The sequence below is a fragment of the Magnolia sinica genome, chromosome 13 (assembly GCF_029962835.1).
Source record: "Magnolia sinica isolate HGM2019 chromosome 13, MsV1, whole genome shotgun sequence".
In the NCBI taxonomy this organism is placed as follows: domain Eukaryota; kingdom Viridiplantae; phylum Streptophyta; class Magnoliopsida; order Magnoliales; family Magnoliaceae; genus Magnolia; species Magnolia sinica.
Window position 1 is genome coordinate 59,825,131 of NC_080585.1, and position 18,470 is coordinate 59,843,600.

The 18,470-nt window shown below is 38.9% G+C and overlaps 1 protein-coding gene across 1 annotated transcript in view; it reads right to left on the minus strand.

Moving 5' to 3' along the window:
* Nucleotides 1-18,470, minus strand: part of LOC131223798 (probable LRR receptor-like serine/threonine-protein kinase At1g06840) — a 92,513-nt gene that overhangs the window by 25,029 nt on the left and 49,014 nt on the right. Inside the window, exon 9 of the mRNA XM_058219311.1 lies at nt 18,171-18,245. Within this exon, the coding sequence (XP_058075294.1) occupies nt 18,171-18,245 (75 nt within the window). The remainder of the gene's footprint in view (nt 1-18,170; nt 18,246-18,470) is intronic.

An 18,470-nucleotide genomic window follows, 5' to 3' on the forward strand; every position in this document is an offset into this window, starting at 1 on the left:
GTCCTTACTCATGCCTCAGTGGTAGACTCACAAGAGTTTCAACATGAGGTCGTGGGTTCAAGTACCCATTGTGGTGAAATCACACTGTGGTGTGAGTGCGTGGGTGTGCGTGTTAAAAAAAGTGTAGTGTGTACATTATATGGAGCATGCGGAATGTTCTTATATCTAGAAGAGTCGGCCTTCGTTCATGCAAGCGTTATGGCATTTTCTCTTAAATTGACCGAGAAGTCACTGAAATTGACCGAGAACTCGGGCAATTTCACCGAGAACTCGCTGAAATTCACAGTGAACTCGCTGAAATTCACCATGAACTCGAGCAAATTGACCGAGAACTTGCTGAAATTGACCGAGAACTCAGGCAATTTCAATGGGAACTTGGGCAAATTGACCGAGAACTCGCTGAAATTGATCGAGAACTCGGGCAAATTGATCGAGAACTCGGGCAAATTGATCGAGAACTCGTTAAAATTGACCGAGAACTCGGTGAAATTGACCAAGTACTCGTACAAATTGATTGAGAAGTTGCTGAAATTAACTGAGAAGTCGCTGAAATTGACTAAGAAGTCGCTGAAATTGACCGAGAACTCTGTGAAATTGATTAAGACCTCGAGCAAATTGACTGAGAACTCGCTGAAATTGATCGATTGTTGCTGAAATTGACCGAGAACTCGTTGAAATTCAATGAGAACTTGCTAAAATTCACCGAGAATTTGGGCAAATTAACCGAGACCTCACTAAAAATGACCGAGAACTCGTTCAAATTGACCGAGAACTCGTTGAAATTTACCAAGAACTCGGTGAAATTCACCGAGAACTCGCTGAAATTGATCAAGAACTCGTTGAAATTCACCGAGAACTTGGGCAAATTAACTGAGAACTTTGTGAAATTGACCGAGAACTCTTGCAAATTGACCAAGTACTCGTTCAAATTGACTGGGAAGTTGCTGAAATTGACCGAAAACTCGTTGAAATTGGCCGAGAAATCTGTCAACTCACACTATACTTGATGAATTTTCACCTTATACTTGGACAATTTGAACTATTGAATTATTTGTGAATTTTCACACTATGCTTGATGAACTATTGAACTTTATTTGTGATATATTTTGTAATTCGTCCTCATAGATAATGAGTCTCCACAGAAGGGAATTGATTTTGGGATCCTAAATCTGTCCTCCAAATGTTCATTAACATGGTGGTTTGATACTGTGAAGAGTGGTTTATAGAAGAATGAGAGTAGGTTAAATCTATTTAGGCAGTCCCCATTTTCTTTCTTGCTAGACATTCCATCATTTAGATTTATAGGAGCCTTATTTCTCGTACTTTTTGTAAGATATAAAGGTGATCTTGTATTTGATATACGGGGGAAACCTTTGAAATTCACAGAGATGGACTTCGTCCTTATAATAGGGCTTAAGACTGGAGACCTTTGTATACACAAAATTCAGTCTACTAAGAAGTCAATAAGAGATAAGTACTTAAAACAATATCCCATCTTAAATAAACATCTAGGAGATGTGTTTGATAAAGTAGTTGACATCAATAAGCATAAAGATGTCGTGAAGGTTGCCCTAATAATGTGTAGAGTGGTTTATTAAGGGAATTGACACCAAAATTATGTGTAACTTGGAGTATATTGATCTAGTTAACTCTTTAGAAGACTTTAATAGCTATCATTGGGATAGTTTGTGTAACACCCCGGATTTTTGCCAACTTGGAGTTAGACGTCCTTAGGCAATGGGTCGATCATAATACCTTACTGACTTCTCAAAAACCCAATTCCAAAGTCTCAAATCCCTTTTAAATCCATTTCCTTAAAAAATCTCACCTTTCACCACCTCATTCTTCAAATTTTTCTAAGTACTTTCATATTAGACACTAATCATAAAGTTTAAATGATGAAGAACAATTCTTAAACTAAAATTTACTATAAATAGTAAATATATAAATAAAATGGGTTTTTGACTATTAATCTTATGTAATCTCACAAAATAAATAGGTTATTTGGATAGATCAGCTTCTCCTACCCCAAAATCATATATTGCACGTCGAATAACTCATTCCGGTTTGCAAAATACGCACGTTTCAAAAACATCGGCACTCCAGCCGACCGTGGCGCCACCACGCCGACCGCGGCGCACCGCACCCGGCTGACCAGCTGACCGCGGTGCCACCGCGGCACACCGCCGGTGCACCAAAAATCGGTGGACCCTCGTTGCAAAATTCTGCAGTTTTCGAACAACTTCAAAAAGTCATATCTCCCTCGTTATAACTCTGCTTTATGTGATTCAAAAGTCAGATTGAAGCTTGATAAGTCTAGTTTCATATAAAAATAAGTGAAAAATACAATAAAATTTTTAATATAGTTAAATATAGGTTGTTGTGACAACTGTCCAAAAATTATTAGTTTGGACAGCTGCTGCTTCTAGAATTTTTAGAATTTTTTCTACAACACGAAATCTAATGAAATTTTGTAGAGATGAAGAGAACTTAATGACGAACTACTAGAAAAATAATTAAAATAATATACTAACTAAAAGTGCCAAAAATGGGCATAGAACTGCCCTAGGACCTTATTCTGTCGTAATTAGGGCGGAATTTGGTTAAGTACTAAACTAAACAATCGATGGATTTGGCTTGAACCACTTTCTATACAAACTAGAAGACCCAAAACCATTAAAATCGTTACTTCAACATTACTTAAAAACCTGTGAGCAATCTCAAAACCCAGTTGCTCTCAGGAGCACATTGAAACTCTGATCGGACCTGGACCGCGCGTCGAAAGTCCGATTGACGCGAAACTATATGGTTATGACTACCTTACTGGGCTTGACAACTATCTCGGAAAGCAAGTCCAAATAGTATCCCGAAACGCACAACTTGAGGCTAGAGCAAAGTATATGAGAAACGCGAATATCTTTAGAAAATAAACTCAGGTTTAAGTGATTTGGGCCTTTCGCTTGCGGGCCAAATTTAAGGTTTCAGACCGTTAGATTCTGACCCAACTACACGCTCGGATCAGGGAAATTTCCCTACACAGGTCAGTGTACTTGTGGCCCTGATCGAGTGACGATAGCCGTTGAACTGAAACTGGCCCTCCACGGTCGATCCATTGATCTGATCGGACCGAAATCTTAACCTGGCCTAGATCCAATCTCAGGGAACTTTCCCGAGACCATATGCAGACAATGGACCTCCAGATGAGCTCTGTTGGACCAAAACAACCACTCTTTGGCTATAACCTAAGTATACCATGGCCCTAGGGCCATTTGAACCAGTTCTGGGCCTATATAAGACCCTTAACCCACCCCTCTCTCATTCCATATGATTTTCCTAACCCTAGAAGAGAGAAGAGAGAAAAGAGGAGGAGAAAGTGAGGAGAAGTGAGAGAAATCCGGAGTTAGTAGCCGGGATTCGTTCCCACCGCCCCACATATCGAATCGTCTCTTCTGTGTCGCTACACCGTCACTTTCAACTTCGTTTTTGGGTAAGAAATACTAACCCTAATCAAATAGAGGATTTGGGGAAATGGCTAACCTATTTCGCGATTCAGGTAGCCGTTGTGCCGTAGACAAGTGTTCAAACTGAGCTCAGTACGGGTTTACCGGCGAAAGGTGCGGACTATAAACATTTAGGTTACGGTTTTCAAGGCTTTCAATGTCAGTTAATGATTTATGACTGACTTGATTGCTATCACATGTGCTTAGATACGATGTTTTCCGTATATTACATATATATATATATGTGTGTGTGTGTGTACTATGTTGATTTTAATGCATTCTATGTGTTTGTTGAAATGTTTGATTGAATATGGAATTATGATTTGTGCTTGTTATGATTGATGTTTGAGGATACATGATTGTTGTACATGTGGCAACTCCCTTGTGAAAGGATTTGCTATAATACCTGTTATAACTACTATATTACATGTATGTTGATATGTGTAGTCTAAGTGTTTGATAAAATGCCTGAATGAGAAAATGCTTGTTGAAATGTATTTAATGAGGGTGTTGACATAGGATTCTCAATTCCCTTATCTATATTTATAGTTTCCTTCATGTAACCTATCTTACTACTACGTGCTTTATGGATGAATGCCTACGTATGTTAACATGCACTCTATGAGTTCATTAAATTGCTTATATGAGACGTATATTTGAATTGGTTGCTACATGCTATTTTGACTATCAAACATGAATGCCTATTGTGTTTGAGTATGATTGGGACTATCGTATAGTCCAGGCAATCGGTAATGGTTTACTATCGGTGACCAAACTATTTTAGCCACGACGGACGCGTTCGATGAATCCGAGTCGTACAGAGATTATCGACAATGGTTAGGCCGCAAGGAGTGCGTATGCGCTCCATGTCGATTAATTTGATGTGCGCTCGTATCAGTTAAGCTTGTCAAGTAACCCAATTGACCAAATGTATGTTCACCCTGTATGGACACTACTGCTTGAATCTAAGGTACCAACTTACCAGTGAAAAGCCCGTTTAAGCTTGGTACCTCGATCTGCTAAGACTCGTGAGCCGGGCATGGTGGTATGGGACACCGTGGTCGAGTTGTCGGCCTACGCTGGGGCGACGAGCCTCCCCGTAGTGTCCAGTGAGCGAACCAAACTCGTGAACCGAATACGGTGGTATGGGACACTGTATTCGAACTGTCGGCCTACGATTAGGTGACGAGCCTCTCATAGTGACCTCGAGTATACACTAGGACTACGCTAAGGTGATGAGCCTTTCTGTAGTGACTTCGAGTATAAACTAGGACTGCGATGATGGTGATGAGCCTCTCCGTAGCGACCTAGAACTGCTATCGTATGAGATTAACTAGGATTGACGACCTTAGATGGATCATTGTTTGGGTCAATGATATAAAGGGAGGTGCCTTAGCTTCCCAACTTGTTGTATGAATAAGACTAATTAAGAACTTGGCTAACACGATCATGCACCGCATTGCATGTGCCTTTGACGTAGGAGTTGAGCACAGTGGAAGGGGTGCATGCTGCGATTGTGAGATGATGTCGCAGAGGGAGTGTAGGCGAGGGCATGCATCATTAACACATATCATCCTTGCATTAACCAGAGTACCTAGGAATGCTTGTTGAATTGCTTTATCATTACCGCTTGACTGAATTGATAACATGTTAACCTTTGCCTTATAGCTCCACTAAGTTGATCACTCACTACCACTCTGGGATGGTGTTTTAAAACACCAACCAGACTCTGTTGTAATTTCAGGTGATGACGAGGCTTACGAGATGGAGCCTGTCTTCTATGATGACGAGGTGTTCTCCTACATGCAACTCTCTGGCAAGTCTATGTAGACCTGGAGTTGCACATCGGGGCTACAGGGATATGGATAAATGACATTACACTTCATTCTTTTGTATATTTTGGAACTATACATGTAATTTATTTAACCTGGCGACATGTTGATACTCTAGGGATTTTCCACTTATATGCTCTATATACTTATCACAGTCTTCCGCTTGCGAAATTTAATTGTCCCTGGAGCATGATATGCTGATTTAGTGCAATCTCATTCATGTTTAATGTGTTAATATAGACAACATTAAATCATCATTATCTATGTTGCATAAGTGATGCATTGGAACTCGGGAGTTGGGCTCCTGCTCGACCCCCGATTTTTAGCGCGTTATAGTTTGGCCTTCCAGACAATGGCTGAAGGGGTTGAAGGTGCAGTGAAGGCATAACATAGAATTCGCTACAATGTCTACGGTTGCGTCTTTCCTTTATAAGTAAGGACTCTTTCATTATTCTACATAACTAGAGTTTGTATTAAACAAGAGTTTTTTAACCTTATGCAATTTCATTGTAACAAATATGGGCTGTAGAGAGAGCGTCGGCCCTTAAAAAATGTGTGATTTCATATGTTCCCTCCCAAATTCCACGCTTCATTCAATATCGAGACTGGAAGGGTAGGAGGTACAACACAATATACCAAATATTCGAGAGTGAAGATGTAAGCCAATTTATTTCAAGATATTTGGTCGCTTGTTTTAACATATACGTTCTGTACATGAACATGAAACAAGTTCTTGTGCAAATTGAAGTAATCCTTACCTTGGAACCCACCAGTGAAGAACTAGAGACGGATGCCATTCATTTGGTCCGTGAAAAGTTTCAAGTAAGATGTCATGAATGTCTTTTTTTCTGTTGAAGATTATTAATTTCTTTGATATATTACATCTCTGATACATGTTGATACATTGTTACATTTTAACCATGGGCAATAATGTAATAAGCCCGTAAGGGCATGTGATGTATGTATGATGTAGGTAGCATGTGATGTATGCTTGATGTAGGTGGTATGTAAGGTATTGTGCAAGATGCCTTGAATTCTGCCAATCTGGTGTACAGAGAAGTTCAAGTTCGGTTCGACCGAAGCCATTTTCGATTTGACCGAAAATTGGAGAATTCTCAAGTTGCTCGTTGTGATGTTTTGATCACTTTTTGTCCGACCGAAAATCCAGTCGGTTTGATTCAGTCTGACTAAAGGTTATGTTCGGTTCGACCGGACTTGTTATGCAGAGTTGCGCAAATCGGGCTATTTAAAGCCTAATCCGCGATTAGGGCTTGTATAATCACAATTACGAGTGTTCTCTCTAAGGGTGAGGGTTTTCATGAGGTGAGAGGGGTTTTCAATACTTATAAGGGCTTGGGAAGAGTTTTTCAAGGGTTGCACATCGCAAGGGGAGATTGGGTACATCTGTAATTGAAGAAGGTGAGTGGTGTACAACTCTAAGGTTTTGATTATAGTAGATCTTTGTCGCTTTGTGCCATAGTTTTTTTCCCACAAGGGTTTTCCACAAAGCGCATAAATTGACGGTGGTGTTCTGCATGTGATTGGTTTATTGGCTATTCTATTTTATTTTATTATTTTATCTTCATTGTACGTGCCTCCGAAAAGTGCACAAATTGACAATGGTGTTAGATCTAAATTTCTAATTCCTAGGGTTGATCTGGGTTAGTTGGGGGGGTCTAAATCCCAACAAAGTGGTATCAGAGCGTCAGGTTTAAGGACGTTCAGGAATTTAACAAAGATGTCATGATCGAAATTCGATATACAGAAATTCGATGGGAAGAATAATTTTAGTTTGTGGTAACGGAAGGTCAAAGACATTCTAATATCACAGGGTTGAGCAAGGCGTTGTTGGAAACTATACCGTAGAAGATGTCAGATGATGACTGCAGCATTCTCAGGGAGAAAGCTATGAGCACCATCTGTTTATGTCTATCAGATGAGGACGTGTACAATGTCCTGGATGAGGAATCTCCATGGGAGATGTGGAATAAACTAAAAAGCCTATACATGTTGAAGTCCCTAACAAACAAGTTGTTTGTGAAGAAACAACTTTTTGGGCTGCAATAAAGGAAGGATCAGATCTCTTAGAGCATATGAACATGTTTATAAAGTTATGTAGCAATTTGTTAAGGCTCGGAATGACGATCGATGAAGAAGATGAAGTGGTGTTACTTCTAGCATCGCTTCCCACATCATATGATCATCTCGTTACTACTCTATTGTATGAGAAGAATACAATGAGGCTAGAAGAGATCACCGTAGCTCTTTTTTTAATGAGATGAGGGAGAAGCCAAGTGATGAGGACTCTCAGGCAGAAGGGCTAGTCGCGAAAGGGAGTCAGAGACATGGGCAATCCGTGGAGCAAACTCAATCTAACAGGAAGAAAAAGTCTAGATTGAAATTGAAGGCAAAGGATAGATGTTTCTATTGCGGGATAAAGGGGCATGATGCAGGACATGAAATTAAATATGACATGCAAGATTTCAAGCTTTAGATCATACCCATTTTAAACAATCAAAAAATTCCACGTCCCACATACGATCAAACATTCAAAAAGGGGAATCTCCGGGAATGCCTACACACGTTTAGGGCTAGATCAAATAAAATTATAAACCAAACAATGCCCAAAGGAGTGTAAGATTCATCCACTCTTGCAAAGGATTGTTCTCCAATTCAAGAGATTCACCATGTTTCAATTCGGAGAAAGTCTAGGGTTTGCAAAAGTTGGAAAAAAAAACTTGGAATTTGGGATTATCTAGGGTTAGGGTTAGGGATTTAAGGCGAGAGAGGAGTGAAATAAGGGAGAAAGCATAACCTGAGACAGCCACACGTGTGGATAGCAGCCCAGCCCAAACGCACGTGCGTGGGTTCCTATCCGCACGTGTGTGGGGTCCACGAAATTGGAAACGGCTAGCTAGGGGTTGGTCGACCAAGGGAGGTCCACCCTCACGCCAAGTTTCACGTCGATCCGCGATCCGGTGTGTGCGCGGTGCTCCGCCAAAGTTTTGGTACCCTGATAGGCCAGAATCTGAAAATCTGCTGTAGAGGAGAATTTGGGTGCAAAGAAGAGATAAATCTGAAGATAGGAAGGCTGTGGGAGATGATGGATGTGGGGTGTAGGAGGTGGGGACGATTTGAGATGGTTGTGGCTTCGCACCACGGTAGTTAGCCCTTCGAAGAATGGAGGGTTTCACACCCAATTAGCTTCTTCAACTCCGAGGAATAGAGAAGAAAAAACGCAGAATTTTATTCATAAACTTCAATGAAAAAAACCTACATAGGGTTGCCTATTTATAAGAAAACCCTAAACCCCAAAAGCCGTGCCATGTGCGTACACTATTACTTAGAGATGAAATAACAAAAATAACAACTAATCAATGCAATCAAAACCGTTCATGATGTTTCTAATAACAATAATAACCAAAACTCAAAATCCTAGATCATTTAGGGTAGTGGGCCACGATCATGAGATTCAATGGTGGAATCCTTATGATAATCGAGTCCACTCCAATGCTCCATAGCACGGCCCCTTAACTAAGAGGTCCTCCATAGATGTCGCCGTCGATCCAGATCGATAGTGGGGCTTTCCTCCTCCTTGAGTACGTGCATAGGGTAGGGGGCGTGCGCATGCGCATGATGTCCCCATCAAGGTACTTCGAGAGAGAATTTTAAGAATCTGAAAACCTATACAGACTCTGAAACAACAAGATAAAAGAGTTGTAGAAGTTTGTTTCTTGCTCGACCATGAGATAAAGTCTCCCTTCAAGCAAGAAAACATATCCTCAAGTAGACTTTCCCTCATCAGTGTCATTATCCCATGCGGCATCAGAATATCCTTTAAGATCGAGATTTGTGCCTTCATAACACAATATCAGGTCCTTGTTTCCTCTAAAATAAAGGAATATGTGTTTGGCGGCTTGCCAATGAGACTATCCCAGGTTACTCTAGTAATGGCTGGCTATGCTAATTGCATAACTAATATTTAGTCTGGAGCGAAGCATGACATACATTAAGTTGCCTATTGTGCTTACATAAGGTACTGAGGACATAACCGATTTCTTAACTTCAGCCTGGGGACATAATTTCCTATTTAGCTTGGTAGTTTTCTCCATAGGGGTTTCAACAGCTTTTGTATTTTCCATCCTAAACCGCTTTAGGAGCTTCTATATGTTTCAACAAGCCTAAAAATCTCTTAGGGTAGTCTCTAGTGATCTTTACCCCAAGAATAAAGTTGGCTTCACCAAGATCTTTCATATCAAAGTTTAAGAAAAGGCAATCTTTAGTCATCATCAACAGTTGCATATCATTATGAGCTAGCAGGATATCGTCTACATATAGAGATAGTATCAGAAAAGATCTTCCAAACCACTTCATATATACACAATGTTATTCTTGACTCATTGTGAAAAGTGGTGATAGTTAAGTGGAACATCATGTACCACTACCTTGAAAATTGCTCAAGCCTATAGATAGATTTCAACAGTTTGCAAACTTTCTTTAGGTTCTTTTTGTCCATATATCCCACGAGTTGTTACATGTATATCTCTCCATCTAGATCGCCATTTAAGAATGCAATATTTACATTCATCTTAAATAACTCTTAGTATAAACTTGCTACAATGGATAAGATCATGCAGAGAATTCTACAACCAGTGAAAGTCACCTCGTAACCAACACCTTTTTGTATGAAACCTTAGCAACTAACCGTGCTTTGTACTTGTCCACTGTACCGTATGCCTTTCTTTTGATATAGAGTACTCACTTGTTACCTATCGCTTTGCGATTGGAATGAAAATCTACAAGTTTCCAGACTTTATTCTTCTACATGAAGGTGATCTCTTCGTCCATACCAGTTACCAAATCAGCTAAATTTGGAGACAAAAACGCATCTTGATAATGATCAAGTTTATTACCATCAATCGCAACCCAAGAGTAAGACATACCCTCATAATAAAAGTATCTTTAGAGAATCAATCCTCTTTCACTTTAATTTAATTTAAGAGCCTATTGAGATGTACTCCCGCCATCCTGACGAACTATAGGAGCATCTTTATTGTGAGAAATGGAGCCCACACTCTCCTGAGATACATCAAGGATTTCGAAAAGTTCTATCTCAACTTTCTGCTTCTTTTGGTTGCGGTATCTGTCTTCGACGAAAGTCTCGTCCTGAGATTTTATCTCAGTTCATGCTCCACGGTCCTCATAAACTAGAACGTATCCCTATGAGTGCATGTGGTACTTTATAAATACACATTCAATGGTTTTACTATCAAGTTTACCTCTATGAGGAGCGAACAATAAAACATATTCCAAATATCCCCAGGGCATAGGTCGGCTAGAGAAGGAATCTTCCCAATCCGCATCTCATATAGGTCTTAGGAATAGATTTAGAAGGAACTCTATTAAGGACATAGACTGCTATAAGCAACACATCACCCCAGAATATGGTAGAGAGATCGGCATGCGCCATCATCGATCTAACCATGTTCGATAGTGTATTGTCCCTTCTCTCTGCAACTCTATTTTGCTTTAGAGAATAAGCCGTTGTGTACTGCCTGAGGATGTCAACAATTTCACAGTATGATTTAAACGTTTTAGATGTATACTCACCTCTATAAGATCTAAGGATTTTAACTTTCTTCTCAAGCTGATTCCTTACTTCAACTTTGTATTTAAGAAAAAGTTACAAGCCTTAGATTTAAGTGAGATAAGATACACATATCCATAGCGAAGTATTGGCACCCATTTTTATCACATACATTTAAGAGTTCATAGATATCTGAATGGATTATCTCTAGCAAACCCTTGGACCCAGCCACTTTGGGAAATGGTTTCCTAGGGGGTTTTCTAGACACTGTGTTCATAAAATGGCAGATTGACTTCGAATAAAGAACATAACAAACCAGAACGAGCTAGTCTTGTCATTCGATCCTTTTCTAATGTGACCTAACCTCTTGAGCTATTTTATAGATTTAGATGCAACAGATTCATTTGATAAAACAAATAAAGCAAGAGGTGCATCGTCACATTCTACATCAAGAATAAATAAATATGAAACCAAACTGCCCTATGCAAAGATAAGGTTATTCAGTCTTAATGAGACTCGAGTTCCAGAAAAATGAATAATAAAACCATCTGATAACAACTGAGAATTAGAACTTAAACTTCGACGTATGCCTGATATGTAAAGAGTATCACAGAGGATTATCGTATGCCTTATGCACATATGAAGACGGTAGACATCGGTCCCTAGTACGTCTTCAAGGATGTTATTCCCCATATACACCTTGTAACTGCCTGTGGCTATAGGCCGGAATTCCTTGAGTCCTCGACAATCTCACATCACGTGCTTTGTTGCACTTGAATTCAAAATCCATTTGTTACATAGAGTATCAATGGGAAGGATTTCAGAACAAATGCCTGCAAACAAAGTATTGTGTGATTCATTGCCATCTTTTTATTGACGCATTGTCAAGCATAGTGGCCGGAGTTTCTGCAGGCAAATCAGATCAAGTTAAGACTTTTTTCTGCTTCTTTTCTTTCCCCTTCTTAGGATTAGGAGGTGTCGCGGGTTTCTATTCTTAATCGTTCTTCTTCCCCTTCTTGCGAGCTATTAAATGTGTTTTTTTATGATCCCAGACTACAAAATGGTGCAAGTGTTTTGACCCCTCACGCAATCGGCTACTAATTAGTACAAAAGCGACCTTCTTTAAAGACACGCCATTCTTATCACCTACTCCCAGTCAGGTAGAGAATCCATACTCAGGGAGATCTCTGTCCCATTCATCGTCCATTTATTCCTCCAACGCAAGCCATCAAACATCCTCTAGATGAGCCAATGTCACCCGCCAGGACCACTCCTACAATCCCCAGTTCAAACCAATCACCCATCTCCTTTGGAAGGAGCCCCTATAGCATCATCACCACATTCAGAACTCGACATCCCGATTGCTCTTCAGAAAGGTACTCCCTCTTGCATTCTTCACCCGATCTCTAATTTTGTTACATTCCATCTGCTCATACCTTTAACATGTCCCTATTACAGGTGATTGTTTCGACATCTCATTATGAGGCATTAGCTCACCTTGGGTGGCGAAGAGCTATGGAAGAAGAAATTGCCGCTATGCACTAAATGGTACTTGGAAACTGGTCTTTTTACTACATGGTAAACGTTTAATCGACTGTAGTTGGGTTTTCCCCATCAAATGCCTACCTGATGGCTCAATTGAACTTTTGAATGCACGATTGGTGGCGAAAGGATATATTTAAATCCCGGGTTTGGACTATGAATAAACATTTTCTCCTATTGCTAAGTTGAACTCTATATGCATGTTGATTTATGTGGCAGCAAATAGGTGTTGGCCATTATACCAACTGGACATCAAAAATGCTTTTTTGAATGGTGAGATGACTGAAGAAGTTTACATGGAGCAACCTCCCGGGTTTGTTGCTGGGGGGGAGAATGTGATAGTGTGTAAACTTCATAAGGCGATTTATGGTCGAAAACAATCTCCTAGGGCCTGGTTCAAAATTTTTAACAAGGTACTAATCCATTTTAAATTTTACTGATGTTGTGTGGATCACTCGGTATTTGTAAAGCATAGTGACAGAGGAATGGTCGCCATTGTGGTTTTCATGGATGATATCATCATCAAAGGGAATGATCCTATTGGCATATCAGAAACCAAGGTCCATATCTAAACACGATTCCAAACAAAGGTGATGCAGGACACATGATTTAATGCTAGCATGCAATGTGGAGATTATGAAAGAGTCCATGTAGTAATTGAATTCCGGTGGTCCTATTCCGCACTTCAATAGCTGTCAGACAGTTGCTAATAGTGTTAGGGGCCTCAGAAATTTGTTCTAGATTCATAGTGGGATGTAGGCCAAAACCACGTCTAGAACAAGCGGGCATACACAAGGTTACTCTTAGGGGAAAACCTAGATCCTAGGGAAATGTTATGACAAAGACAAAACCAACCTTGAGATCAAATTGGACACACTAGAGACACTAATCTGAAAATTCAGCAAGCTGTTAACCCAAAATACTACCCTGAAAATTCAACAGAATGGTAATCTGAGAGTACCAAGTTGAAAATTCAGCAAGAGTGTAATTTGAAAATTACGAACTGAAAATTCAGCAAGTTGACAACTTAAGAACGCAGAAAATTCGGCAATGGTATAAGTGGAAAACGCTGGCTGAAAATTCAGCAATGGAACACTCCAAACTAGAAATAAAAATCTGCAATATGATCCTAAATTATATATGCAATGTATGCTCTAATAACACTAGATGTAAGTTCTACCCTAGATGTGACTCTAACCTAAGTGCAACACAAATCCTATGCTAAACCTATGTCTCTGATACCAAATTTGATGTAGGACCGATGCATGAACTCAAATATTGTGTGAGAACAATTAGCAAAATTAACTTAATTATTAAAAAAAAAACATAAAACTTGCTATCATCATCACAAATATCGAAATCTCAAGTGAAGATCATACATGATTCTAGCCTAGGTTAACAAGCATCATCCTACAAGGCAATTAAATAAGGGAAACTACGATCTAATGGATGTAGGGACATCCAAGTAGCAAAGGGTAAAGCCTATCTAGGGTGAAATTAGGGTTTAGGAAAAATTAGGGAAATTTTGGAAAATTAAGCTTCGTGGGAATTGGGGATTTTGGAATTAGGGTTTTTAGAAATCAGGAAAATTAGAAAATTGGGGATATAGGGTTTAGGGTAGGATTATGGATGTGGAATCAATGGGTTTTAATGGGGGAAGCAAAGGAAAATCAACGGATTGAGCGGTTGTCCATACGGTCAGCCTAGGGACTCACACTTATGGGTTGTTGGCTAGGGTTTTGGTGTCCTCAATGGTTGATTTCAGTTGGGGTTAAAGTTGGATGATGAAAGGTTGAAGAAAAAGATGATTTAGATGGTCTTGGTTAGGAAGGGAATAAGAGAGATGAAGTTTTTGAAAAAATACATCTTTTAGATAGAAAGGAAGAGATAAGGAAGATGATAGATGGAAGCCTCGCACCTTCGTTGAATAGGGAATGGAATCACACCACACCCGAGCTCTGAATCACATGGAGTATTCTTCAAATCACATGAAAAAGAGAAAACACAAAGCTTTTGTTTTGTTTTTTTTTTTTTTTTTTTTCTTTCCCAAAACAATGGCATTAGGGCTTCACACACCCATATTTCTCTTTTATTGTCTTAGAAAAGACATTTTACGAAAAGACACTCTCATATAAGATTCTCAAGATAAAGATGCTTAATAAATTAAAAGTTGTTCCTAACTCTCTAATCTCAACACAAATATAAGGCATATAAAAAATAACGAATCATGTAACAGTCTAAACAACTAAACTATTTTGTGGCCCAAGGGGTCCACAATCAAGATGTACGATGATGATGATCCAACGGTCCAATTATCGTGTCCACTCGATCCAACGGTCCGATGTGTCCATCAAGCTCCTATATGAAATCCACGTGCATCTTCCCAGTGTGGGGTCTTCAAAGATGCATGAATATGCACGTGGGTTCTTCAACATGGCTAGGAATGTGGATTGGGCCAAGTGGGCCCCATGTAATTGTCATCTAGCCATAAGGAGACTGGCTCAACCCTCCTCATCTGGTATGGTGCTCGGATGTCCTCATAAAAAGGACCTTGGCCCTCTCCGTTACTTCCTCGGAATCGAAATGGCTCAATCAACATGAAAAATCAATTTATCTCAGCCAAAGTATGTGTTAGACTTGTTGAAAGAGACTGGAATGTTAAATTTTGTTGAAGTGTGTAGCTCATAGTAGTTTGATGTTCAATTCCATTCCCCTTGAAAAAGTTTTCAAAAGCGTTTGAGGTGTATTCACAACCTCCATTCTGATAACTTTCAAAGAGTAGCCACTTTGTTTCTACACGGACAATTTGAACTCTTGAAAAGCACTCAAAGTTCGATTTTTTTTCTAAAAAATAAACCCATGTCTTCCTACTGACATCAACAATGAAAGTGGTGAAATACATGTTGTTCCCATTCAAGCAACAACTCATCTCACACAAATTTGAATGTACTAGCTGAAGTGGCAACCAGTGTTCGAAATATCGGTATCGCGTTATGTATCGCACCTTTGGGATACAGATACGTATCAGTTATCCCATGGGATATATCGGTTGTCTCGCGTAATGTATCATTGTTATTGGAAACATGGGGAAATTGGTCGATTTTTTCAATGAAACTTCAGTGATTGTTAAAAAACACATCAACACACACTTATAAATCAAAAGATTACAAAATATATGTGCACATAATAGGGTTTCTTTGTATGGGGTCCTAATCTATGCGTTGTCTAACTGAATCGATGCAAGTATATTCAAAGTTCATTCATTTAATTTATAAATATAAGAAGTGTGTAAACACAACCAATACATTCAAAAGCAAAAGAAGAATCACTAGATTAGGTTACATACATGTTTGATATTATGTTTGAACATAAGGATTGCAACCGATTTGCGACCAAGTGGGAAATTTTTATTTTTTCAACTTTCCGCAACACGGCCCATCTCCAAATCTCAAAATTGAAGCTGCCAATCCATGTATTTGTAACAATTTGACGCTAATTTAACATGATTTACTGAAGAAAAAAAAAATGATCGAAAATCGAAAATGCTCACCGAATCAAACATGTGAGATATATCGCACAGGTGGGATACAAGATACATCGTGGGATATATTAGCCAATATCGTCGATATTTAAAACATTGGTGGCAACATAACATTGCAACTTTTCAACTAGGATGGATCTGTATGCTACTTTCCACATATGCAACCCTCACAAATCTGATTTGGGTGATTTATGAGAGGTAGCCCTGTCACCATGATCTTGCTAGCCGGCCTTTTCAAACCATCAAAACTCAAGTGATCAAAATGAAAATGCCAAAGCCAGAAATTATCACATGCAATTGTTTTAAACATGGCACATTATCATTCTGAATCTTTAGGGGAGCATGCTACTTTTCGTCATATGCACTCTAGCAATCAACTGATTTTGAGCATCTTTAAGGTAATGCACACCATTTTTAATATGCACAACACATCCCTTTTCTTGCAACTGACCAATACTTAATAAATTGCATAATAATCTAGGGATGCAAAGTATATAAGAGATATAACAATGATCATTATTCATTGCACAAATTAGAATCTTACACTTTCCTTTTACTAGTATCTTCATGTTATCCCTAAACTTGGCCATGGAACCTATTGATTCATTCAACTCTACAAATATCCCCTTCTTTCCACATATGATTACCATATTCAAGTACTAGATGCTACTTTCACCTTCCTCTGCAACATTGCACAATAACAACAAAGGAGTGCCAAAATCTTCATCTTTTTCCACAAAATTAATGTCTTCAACTTTTACATCCATATGTTCGGATTAGTAAATGACTAGATTTACCATAATTATAACATTGCATATTAGATTTGTCATACCTTTGAGTTACTTTGGACATAACCTCTTCCACTACCTCTCGATGAGTTGGAGCTTTGATTTCCTTCTCCTTCGTTATCAGATGATCCTTTACCATGATCATGACCATGGGCACGACCATATCTGCCTCTCCCCCTTGACGTCACCAATTGAGTTTTGAGTGCAAGCTCGAGTGATGGAGAGGCTCCTTGATTGAGTTGGTGTTCATGGGCTTCCAACGAACCCACGAGTTCTTCGATGGACATGGAAGAAATGTCTTTCGCTTCCTTGATAGCACATCACGTGCTCAAATTTGTGTGAGTGTTCATAGAATCTTCTCGGTGACTTCTACATCATCAATTTCTTTTCCATTTGCACATAACTGATTTCAAACAAAAGTCACTTTGCCGAAATAATCGGCACTCTTGACCATTTCTATCATCTTTAATACTTCAAATTCACCTTTTGTGTTTAGAGTCATACCTTTTTCACTCGATCCACACCTTCATAACTTTTCTCCAAAAGCTCTCATGCCTGTTTTTTCCATTATAGTTCCTGAGATTTATTGAATAACATCCCATCTACTGTCTAGAAGATGAAATAGAGTATCTTTGGGTCCATCTTTCGGGTGTCAAGAAATGCTTCTTTTCTTGGTTGTGGAAGGGCTTCAAACGCTTGCAAGTCAGCTACATCAATGTAAACACTCTCCACCAAATCCCATAACTTTTGGGATCAGAAGAGAACTTTCATTTGAATGCTCTAGTGATCATAGCTTGCACCAGAAAACCTTATGAGTTCTCATTGAAACATCTTGTTCATGACTATGATTCATGTCAACATAATGCTTCTTGAATTGATAAAATCAAAAGAACCAACAAACAAACTTCCTCACCTGATCTCCGATACCACTTGATGCACCCAATGCATGAATACAAAATCATGCTAAATTGACAAAGTAGCAACAATGGAGAAAATAAATGAAACAAATCAAATATATATCCCACCTTGGAAGTTCACGTCATGTGTATTATCATCCACTGGATATGACCATAACACGTATATATAAAGACCCAAAACTCAAAGATTCCAACTCCTAATACATTAGTATGAACGTAGACTACATGAGACTCCAACACTAACCAAACGCTGTACATACCTTTGCTACTGTGTCATATAAGGACTTTGAAAAGTCTAAGTTAACTATGGTTTTTTAAAAGAAATAAATACACTGAACTTGTCTCCAAAATTCTCACAGAAGACCCTAGTGGGAATCAATAAGAAGAATCTAGGCTTGTTCCAAATCCTCATCATTTAACCAAAAGCAACGAAAAAGTTACAGGGTTTAAGAAATGCACTTACAGTTTCAATAGTTTTGACATGTTGCCAAAAGAAAGTGGAATTTCACTCCCATCAAAGTGGTTGTTATCAACTTGACTGCAAAAAAAAATAAAATAATAATAATAATAAATAAAGAAACATACAAGAAAAATAGTAAAACCTAGACAAGATTACTCATTTTACAAGTCCTGAAAATCAAATTACTCAATGATGTCTTGCAAATACATAAGAAGATGATGAATAAAGTATTAGGAGCCATCAGAACCTCTAACGATGAATGTCAGATATAGTAGATATAGTGCATGATGCAACATGAACATG